This window comes from Theobroma cacao, chromosome 4 (assembly GCF_053813885.1).
Source record: "Theobroma cacao isolate CCN51 chromosome 4, ASM5381388v1, whole genome shotgun sequence".
Taxonomy (NCBI): Eukaryota; Viridiplantae; Streptophyta; class Magnoliopsida; order Malvales; family Malvaceae; genus Theobroma; species Theobroma cacao.
This window is the reverse complement of record NC_142642.1, coordinates 33,533,606-33,543,848: the sequence shown is the minus strand read 5'-3', so window position 1 is coordinate 33,543,848 and position 10,243 is coordinate 33,533,606. Positions and strand designations below refer to the sequence as shown.

The 10,243-nt window shown below is 34.1% G+C and overlaps 1 protein-coding gene across 1 annotated transcript; it reads right to left on the bottom strand.

Annotated features, from left to right (window-relative positions):
- Positions 1–1,214: 1,214 nt before the first annotated feature.
- On the bottom strand, positions 1,215–9,832 carry LOC18602449 (3-beta hydroxysteroid dehydrogenase/isomerase family protein). The gene is made up of 12 exons (XM_007033833.3): positions 9,315–9,832; positions 8,168–8,257; positions 7,916–8,049; positions 7,645–7,815; positions 7,149–7,265; positions 6,984–7,063; positions 6,131–6,329; positions 5,103–5,220; positions 4,365–4,539; positions 3,482–3,638; positions 1,808–1,874; positions 1,215–1,721 (listed from the first exon to the last, which is right to left on the bottom strand). The coding sequence occupies exons 1-12, from the start codon at positions 9,589–9,591 to the stop codon at positions 1,516–1,518; spliced, it is 1,791 nt and encodes a 596-aa protein (XP_007033895.2). The 5' UTR covers positions 9,592–9,832; the 3' UTR covers positions 1,215–1,515.
- Positions 9,833–10,243: the final 411 nt, after the last annotated feature.

The following is a 10,243-nucleotide window of genomic DNA, read 5'->3' as shown; positions in this document are numbered from 1 at the left end:
GTGAAAAAAAAAATCGATTGACAATGAGTAAGAGGACGATAAACTTTCATTAGAATTAAAAGTTTGTTTACATTTAAACAAAAATTTAAAGATTTAATTAAAATGTAAGAGTTTAAAGCAAGGTAATTCAAATCACAATACCAATTGAATTTTAAATTAAATTTTAATTTAGGTCCAATTTAATTCTTAATCCTAACATAAATTTAACTGTTGTTAAAACCAATGTTAACTCACATTTTCAGCTCCAGTGGCATATGATGCATTAGACCATATTAACTTTCACATAACCATGTCAAATAGCAACTATTAAGTGATTCAACTCAGTTACAACTATAATTTTTTAAGAAAAAAAGTGATTCAAATAGCAATACCAATTGAACTCTAAATTGAATTAAATAATATTTTATGCAATAAACGATTAGTATTATTTTATGTAATTATTGAATGAGTTTTTAAACCTTATGAATGAATTGATATGTACATATCTAGCTATTAAATTTATTAAATTAATTTTTATGATTATAGTTTGATAAACAATTCATAACTCTATGAAGCTATTTACTTAAAAAATTCCAAAATATAAAATATAATTTTTGATTAAATTCTGGGTAAGGTTGTTCATACCATGCTAACCATAAACTTAGTCATAATTAAAAATTATCATGTGAGTATTTATGAATCCAATCTTAATAATAATTATGTCAGATTAATGAAAAGTTTGAATCAATACATATTTTTTTCAAATTATTTTTTCTCTTCTTTAATTTTTCCTTACTTTTCCTTTTCAGATAAAAATACGAATACTTTTAAAAATCCTAAATCCCTTTTTACCTTAAAATCAATACCTGTTGCACCTTTGAAACAATATATCAGACTCCCAGACACAAAATCCAATTCCATTTATATTGGAATTAGTTTGGAAAATGTTGAAAGGTAGAACTGTTTCCATGAATAAAATTTTTCTTTTTCGTCACCAATTTCCTTTCTAGTTCCTATCCAGTCCACCTTCCACCATTGCAGGGAACCTGGAATGAAATGATTGCGATGCACACCGCCACCACTGCCTGCCACGGCAGATAGGTGAAAATGAAAATGCTCGATACAGAGCTTTGATCTGAAATCTGGAATCATTTGTCAAAAGGGGAAGTCACTGGTACAATGTAGCTTCACACAGCTACTACTGCCCAGTAGCCACATTTCACCAGGTAGAAATATTTCAGATAACATGAAGATTTAGAATGAACTATTGCTAAGCAAAGGTCAAAGTACATTTTTTTTCTAGTACGCTCCACATGTGCTACAGAAACGTTTTTGTATGTGCATGTATCCCTATGTCCTACTTTGCTTCAAAATGAACAATTGGTATTAATGGAGAAGGGACAGAACTTATGCTGTTTGATTAAACTACTGACCCCATTTCCTTCTCTATTTTGCGAGGAAAACAATTTTTCTGCAAGTCTAACCATGATAGCTGATCACTTACAGAAATTAAAATACTCCAAGCGCTTGATCCGGCTATTTCCACTCCTTTACCACAGCAGGAGCTTTTTCTTGATCCAAAATTTTGTAGTTTCCAAGAAATGATGTGATGGAAGCTGGTAGGGTCCTCATCAACAATCCTTTTGATCCCATGATACCACAGCACAGAACCTTCCCTAATCCATCAATCTCTGATTCATATTGTTCATAAACAAAGAATGCAGTGAAGGCAAAAACCAGAGCTGCATTACCAATTATTTTCCAAAGTCAATACCAGGATAAACCAAAACAACTTGTCATTTATTGGCAAAAGTAAATTGTTACTCACCAATGCCAATAAGCACCGCCATCGAATAAGACAGAATCAACATGACAAAATAAAGAACAACCACAGCCTGAATACATTACATGCATAAGTCAGAAGTTCAATAAATATAGAAGAAAAGCTTGCATAGGTAAAGCAATATTCATCATAGAACTTGATATTATGCTCATCATTGTGCATTATATGGACTTATGCATAGCTTGTCCAGTTATAATCAACCAAAAAAAATTGGAAGTCCGTATTTTGCTAGTTTGCTTCAAGTCAAAGTTCGCAAATTCTCCACATTGAGTTTTGGGCAGTTTATGCATGTATGGCTGATAAATGAGTTTTGGTGTTATTCTTCATTTCCAAGGGGTTGGAGCCTGGAGATAATAGGATGAAGGAGTCAATGACAATCAATATTTGTTTTCTAAACTCAAACCATCTCTGCAAGGGATCTAAGTATACTGTTACAGAAATCTGGTCCTTCAGCAAAATTGTGAGGAGAAATCAACGAAGGTATTTATTTGCTTTTGTTTTAATAGATGAAACCAAAGAAGCTCTAGTCTTAGATAGTGTCACCAAAAGAAGGAAATGCAATAAAGGTAGCAAATTCAATGTTTTTGACAGGGAAACCGGTCTCATATCTAATGAGACACTTCTAATTCCCTCTGGGATCTATCCCATATCTTTCATGTGTATATATATGTCCAAACTGCATGTTCTTTTCATCCTACTCCAACAATCAAGGTGCATGATGCACCTAATAACAATGCACATCAGACTTCATTAAGGCAAATGCTAATGAGTGCCTAAAGTCACTTTTTAGGGTGCTGCCTTTTTAAAAATATTTCACATTTAATGGTTAACTCTAAATGTAGTTATTTCCTATGCACTGAGTAAAACATACTCCTATTTCTTTGATCGATAATCTTAACAAGTTCCTTGGGGCACTCACTCATTAGCAAGACCTTTGTAGTGGGTTTAGGTTCAGTAAGTTAGGACTTTACGGTATGCAGTTGTAGCATAGGAAGAAATACTACAGTTTGGAGGAAAATTTCTGGCAGTGGCAAGATTTTAGGGGTTTAATAATTAATTGGTGCAGTTAGTTGGCAGTGATAAAGAGATATGCACAGGTTTTAGTTGGGGTACCATAGAAAAGAAAACATCAGGATTTCTGGAAGTAGTTTTGATGCTGTAAAGCGTGAAGAAGGATAGGAACAAGAAAGAAAGAACAATAATAAAGAATTTGCCTTCAACCATCACAAGTCATTAATCAAATAAAATAAACTACCTCAAAATCAACACAATTAAGTCCCAATAACTCAAAGGTTTTATATGGGCATAATCCTAAATCCTAAGCACAAAAGTTCCTTAAATCACAAGCTTTGGAAATAATATTCAAACTAAAACTTTAGACCACAAAAACAACCCAATAACTTTATTAGATTTAACCTGGGATGCAATGGACCATTATAGTGGCACATTTTTTTAAAAAACAATTTACTAGCATGCACCTCGATACCAGAACTCAACAGAAACAATGGGAGTTTCAGGGAGACACATACAAGGAAAAGTTCAAGGTTGGAGATTTCATATAATACATGTTACAGAATAAAAACCCATAATACTTAACTCATCAATAGAAGACTTTAAAAATGCATGAAATCACAAAAGAACTGCCATCACTATACAAACCTTGAAAAAATTGCTCCAATCCTCTCCCTTGGCCAACAATCTGATATTACGAACTCCTTTATTCCACATATATGATATGGATCTGATAGAATCTCTGACGGCTGATTCTGAGATTTTAAAGCAAGAAGAAGATATCCTTTGAACAGCAAAACCACATCTGTTGCAAAGGCAATCATAATTGAGACAATGGACATATATGCATGTGTGCTTGTCTGAAAAAGATGTTTCCAAAAATTTATTACTCCAGGAAAAATTAAACTTGCAAATTTCTAAAGTTAATAACAGGAATATAAATACTTCAGAGAGAAAGAAAAGGTTCAGGTATGTCAGGTGCTCTATTCCTTGTAAACAACCAAACTGCATTCTTTAATTGCTTTAGGGGGCAAAAAGGACGTGGCATCTAATAAGCTAGTTTTACTGTATAAGAAGCAAGCCTGGTTGAGTCATGTTCACAGAAATTGTAAAAGCGAACTTGATTAACTCTGAACCAAGGGAAACATGATAAGTACTTCAGAACATCTTTTTAACTATAAAAACTATGAAAAATTACAAAACCTTCTCCTCAAACCCACCCCCCGCCATCTCTTATGACCCAGAGCATAAGCAAAAACAGGGGAATGGGAAGAAAGATAGGTAAGAGCAAGAGGATATTAATCACAAGAGTTTGGCATTGAACACAGACACTGGATAAGAAAAAGGTGAAATGGGACAACCAAGGGAAATGAGGACTGAGCTACTATTTCACATTCCACACAGAATGAATCAATGTGTAAAAAAAGGGGGCTCAACTAAACTGTAGCAAATTGAAGATGAAACATCTTAGAAGGCCTAATGAAATGCCATAATGATAAAACAACCAAGGCATGTAATTACCAATACTCACATCTTTGATGGTAAAATGCCATATCCATAAAGAACAACTGTAACTAGCAGCAGAAGCTTGGCTGCAGATGAGGTAAAAGTTCTTCCACAGAGAAAGAACCAGTAAAATACCAAAGCCAGAGTGAGGAAGCATGTAAATGTTCTCTTTTCATTTCTCCACAGCAAGATCTCCGCAACTGAAGCAAAGCAATTCAACGTCATTATACAGCGAAAATTGCACTATCATGCCTCATTTATTTACAGAAGCCTACTTGGTTGCATCCAAAGAAAAGATGCTGACTCAATAATAATGTCTTAAGTCTTCAATTAGTGATAGATTGGTGCATCTTGTTCTATGCTTCTATCTGATTGTACAGATTGTGAAACATTGGCTTAGGCTTCAGGCTGAAGTTAACATGGACCATATAGCCTGTCAGTTACAGTTACAAACCCAAAAATCGTCACCAGCATTTGAAGAAAGAAAGAATAAAATTTCAACTATTCTTCCCATTGTACAATCTTGTGACGTGTTAGCATGCATCAGAAAGCACCTGAACTTTGAAAATCAGGCATAAGGGCAGTGGCTAAAATAGCAAGGAAAAGAGATAAACAGCTCCAAGATCAAAATCTATGAACAAATTGACCATGTGCTCACTGAAAGGATGCTACTTAAAATTCGTTGGCTAAGCATAAGCTTCAGAAAAAATTCCTATGCAATGCCATTATGGAGCTCTGCATAAAAAATCATATAATGGAATACCTATCCCACTGCCCAGCAGCTTCTCTGCTTTGGATTTTTCATTATAATTGCTGTATCTCATAAAAGATGAGTCTTTGGATGAACATGAGAATGATTCAATGGTCGACTTGACACCATCCTGTATTATCAGCAGCAAGAAACAAAAAAGATGTCAAACTTTCAGATAAAAAACTCATCCTCCCTACTGGATCTTGATAAACTATTTTCTTGTGATTGAAAAAATAGGGCAATGAGAAAAAGAGCCTTCAAATCACACTTCTATATGCTGAATCCAATCACTCTGTGCTTAAATCTAACATTAACTATCTCTTAACGAAGAACAGAATCTAACATGAATGAAAAAGAGCAAATAGGGAATGGAAATTGTCTTTCTGCTTATGAACTCAGCGGAAGGAAAAGAACGAAGACGTAAAGAACAAAAGCAGTTATCGGATTCCACGCCCAACTGCCCCTTTCTTGCTTCAATTCCTTCTACCTTTTAAATTTGGCAAAGCAACAAGAAAACCTGATTCTACCTTCATCCTATCATTTACGTTCAAAGAAATAAGCAGAATTAACCTCACTCTATTTACCTTCCCATCAAATATTTTCAATCTATCCATCACAATGGATATGCTTAGGAATATGAACAACAAAGCCTTAGCATTGTTAACTTATTTACATGACAGCTTGTCAGGAAACGAATGAATTGAACTCAAGAATGTTTAATTGACTGTACAAATCAACTGATGAGTTAAAATCCAGTTGATGCTTTAGAAGTGGAGACCAGCAGTAGTGCTTCCAATCTATAAGAGATGAAAGATATATTCAAAAGCAATACAATCCTTGGCTAGTTAACTGATAAAAAGTACTGTAGTTTCTGAAAAGTCCTAACATAAGTCTTGAAAAACTACAGGTTAATAGAATATCTACACATATTCTATAGAATATAGCAGTTCCAAAAGAATGGACAGGTCAGGGGAATATCATACAGTAGAAAGGAATGCACTGACATAGAAAGAAAGACAGCAGCAGCAACAGAGACTTACTTCTAGGGAGACAACAGGTGAGTATCCAAGATGCTTTTGAGCGGCAGAGCAGTCAAAAGTTCTGGTGCGTGAAGCTAACTGAACAAAGTAATGAGGTGACACAGAATAGTTATACATTCTGAAGTGCAATTTGTCATATATACATTGCTGAAGTGAGAGACTATAGGAAACCATCCAAGTAGGAATTTTTATGAACGGTCTGCAATGCAAGTGACAACTCCAGTTAGGTAAAAAATGTTAAAAGTCTGGCAACATAAAAAACAAAAAATAAAAAATAAAAAAGAAAATAATTTGTGATTGCTTCAGCAACCAATCTAGCAGAAAGACAAACCACATAAATTGTCAACGGAAAAAAAAAAAAGGATTCAGAGAAGGAAGTCAAACAGAATGGTAAAACATGTAACAACAGATTTTGTATACCATAAAAGTAGGAATCCACTACCAAGCAAGCAAGAAAACACATTCCTACTTAAGTATCCTTGTTGCTAATTGTATGGCAAAATCCAACTTGCATTTTATGCTGAGGAATAGGCAATAAACAGCTCATTTCAAAATTCAAGACCAAAGCAAAGCATCCAAATATATAATAAGGGCCCGCCACATAATCACAGTTTCTTTGTTCCCTTCTGCAGCCCATCATTACCTCTCTTGGTTCGGGGAAGTGCAGGGGATTTAGGTAGCTATGCTGTGGCAACACTTGAAATTTATACTATTAGAAAAACAGTCTTACTAATGAAAGTAAATCTTATTACATGTCACAATCATGTTATTTGATTAATCTACAGCATAGTAAATCAAGTAAATTAGTATGATATAGCAGAGTTCCTCACATATGAAAATCAGCACACTTTACCTTTGATAGCCTAAGCCTTCAAGGATGAGAGACACAAAATCCCAGAACATCACAGGCTCAAGATTCGTGATGAAAAAAGCCTACATATTGAGATCATCTCCCTTATGCATAGGTTCATATAAATTAAAATATGATAGAATAGCTAACAACACTCTTAAGGAGTACCTTTCCAGCCACAGAGACTATCCGAGAATCTAGAGTTTCTGCTGCACAAATATAAGCATGAGCAACATTTTCCGCATAGGTAAAGTCAGACATATTTTCACCACTTCCTATAATAAACTGAAATGAGAAAACCTGTTACTATAAAAAGGATCAAATAGAAATATTCTCTGTTCCATGACAGTAAAGAATAGATGATTATTTTTCCAAAATAGCAAAACAAGTAATAGAATTCTACAAACAGACAACCACCTGCACATTGCCAAAAAGCATTCAATAATCTAGGATGCATAAATTTTACACAAGATAAATCCAAAAATGGGAGACGGTGGCTAAAGATGAAGAGGTTCTTAAAGATTCATTTCTTTATTTCACTTTCAGTCCGTATTCTGTTTGCCAATGTATAAATATCCATTATGATCAAGTTGGTTCCAAATTAATAATACTAGTAAATCTACAGCTCTAGACAAATAAAGTGATGTTGAGACAGTTCGCAAACCTTTGCCAAACCAGATTTGGCTAAATTCACTAGCAAAGGCACAAACTGTGTGTCACCAGGTCCAAAGATGTTGCTAGGGCGAAGTACACATGTTAGAAGACCATCAATATTGTTAGCTAACCGGACCAGTCCTTCTGCTTGAACCTTAAGGTCAATCAACATATCCTGAAACTGTATTGGTGCATCAATAAACAAAAGGACAAATAGCAAAGAAAAAATTGTAACTCAAAATCCAAATTGTTTCATCAGATTGCAGCAATAAGAAACATACTTTCCCTGGGCAAGTGAACAATTCATCACCATTATGTATATCCTGTGAACCATCAAACACAACATCTGCAGAACTGTTGTATATGAGTCGTCTAACTTTACAATCCCGGCAAGCATTAATGACATTTTTTGCACCTGAACATATTATCAACACAAAGTATCATTTTAAAAATCGAGTATACAATTATGAATTGACAACATCAAAAGAGGGGGAGAAAATACCCATCATAAGAGGGAAGAAAAGACCCATTACCTTGAACTATGATCATGTAGCAATTACAGAAATCATGCGTATTTAAAACTGATGGTTCCATGTAAAACACAACATCTGCACCTTTAGTTACTGCAAGAGGTGAATTGTAGAGGCAGAGTCAATTTCTTGAACATTTTCATTGTTGCGAACATTCTAAAACTGAAAATGAAGCTAATGTGTAAAATATGTGAATTCAATAGATTCCTTCTGTCTCAGTATCCAGTTTCGTTTCTTAACAAAGAGTATTCAGATACTACTTTCTTTTTCAATTTTTTTTTTGCAACCAAACAGAAAACAATAAATTCCGTAAGACCATTAGTTCCATGCTTAATTTGTGAACGGAAAACATAAACAAAAAGATTGACTAAACTCTAGCATTTTTCACTGTTTCAGTTCTGACATTTTGTCATGGTTTCTCAGGAACTAAATATCGGTATCATAGACCTTAATTTTCCATTCTTTCCAGCTAAAACTAAATCCATCCAGTAATATTTATCTTTGGGGAAGAAAAATCATTTCAGAATTTTCTCTTTTATGGTTAATTTCAGAAAAAAAGAAAGTAAATGGACAAAAAGCCACCATTTCAATTAAGCAAGGAACTCTTTAGTTGCTGCTTTTACTACTTGCTTTTCATTTCCAAGAAAAAATCGAAAAGTGTTTAAATACAAAAGCAAACAACATTATTGAAAAAATAAAAAATGTAATTTTTAGATAACAAAATGTATGATTTTACTTTTATATAGACTAAATATTTTATAATTGCTATTAAATTTTAATCATTTGTTCATTTTTAATGAACTATTATTTTGCGTTTACTTTATTGCAACTTTGTAGAAAGCAAAAATCAACGAAACCTTTTATTAAAAAGAAAAAAAGGAAAAATCATGCAAAATTCAAGCAATTTTAAACAAAAAATGCTCAGCGCAAAGTCAATCCTTAGCTAAAAAAACTTAAAATCACCAAATATTTGAAAATATAGATAAATAAATAAATAGCTGATCAAGCTTCCTTTTCTGGCAGTTCTACAGTAACCGAAATGCATATACACACACAAGCACGAAATGCTTATATCATATGTAAAGAGGCATACATACGAATAGTGATCGTATAATAACGTTTATATATATATAAAACAATTTCTTTTTACCTTTGATGATTTGAGAAGTATCGCGAACGTCGACGTTGCAAAAGGAGGCTTGTCCAGAGCAGAGAGCATCGGAGAGGAGAGAGTCGGAAGCGGAGGAAGGATCGAGCTGCAGAGAGTGAGAGGATGAATCGGCGACTCGGACGATCCAACCTCCCAGTCTCAGCAGCCTGGCGACAAGGGTTCTCCCTAAAAATCCTCGGCCTCCGAGCACCACGCACGTTCTTGTCTCGTTCCAATCCCCATATGACACGTCATTCGCCGTCGTCGTCACCACCATTCTCCTTTTTCCTTTTTTTTCCCCTCTTTTCTGTGTTCCTTTTGTTATTTCTTTTTCAGCGAGAATCGGGATTGTCAATGTTTTCGATTACTGTGCGGAGGACTATCCCTATGGGCGTTGTAAAATAAGGAGGTGTTCGCCGGGAAAACGTTGCATTAATTTTTTTTTTTCTTTTTCCTTTCTGGTAGGACTTAGGAGGCAAAAAAACGCAAAACTTTTTTTGGGTAGAGGAGAAAAAAGAAAAAGCGTAGATAAATTGGATCGTGGGAGGTGGGTCCCAGGGATCGGTTGAGATGGTCCACGGCGTCAGATGCTTGGGCGCTTTCGGGTGAAAGTTACTACTCCCACTGAACCTTGTTTGTCTCCTAACATTCGTCTTCTCATTTGACGATATATTTGTGCAACAAGTTTCATTTTTTAGGAACAAAAGTCTTATTTACAAGTAAAAGAATATTTTCACATAAATAGTGATTGTGTTAAAATAATAAAGTATAAAGTGTTATCATATCCTACTTCATTGAAATATTATTTTTCATTATTTATTCTTAAAGATTTTGATTATTGTTTTTTTAAAAAAGGAGATTTTGTTTAATTGTAATCTTTATTAGTAGTATTTACTATCTAGTATTTATTTTTTTCAAAAATTACTATA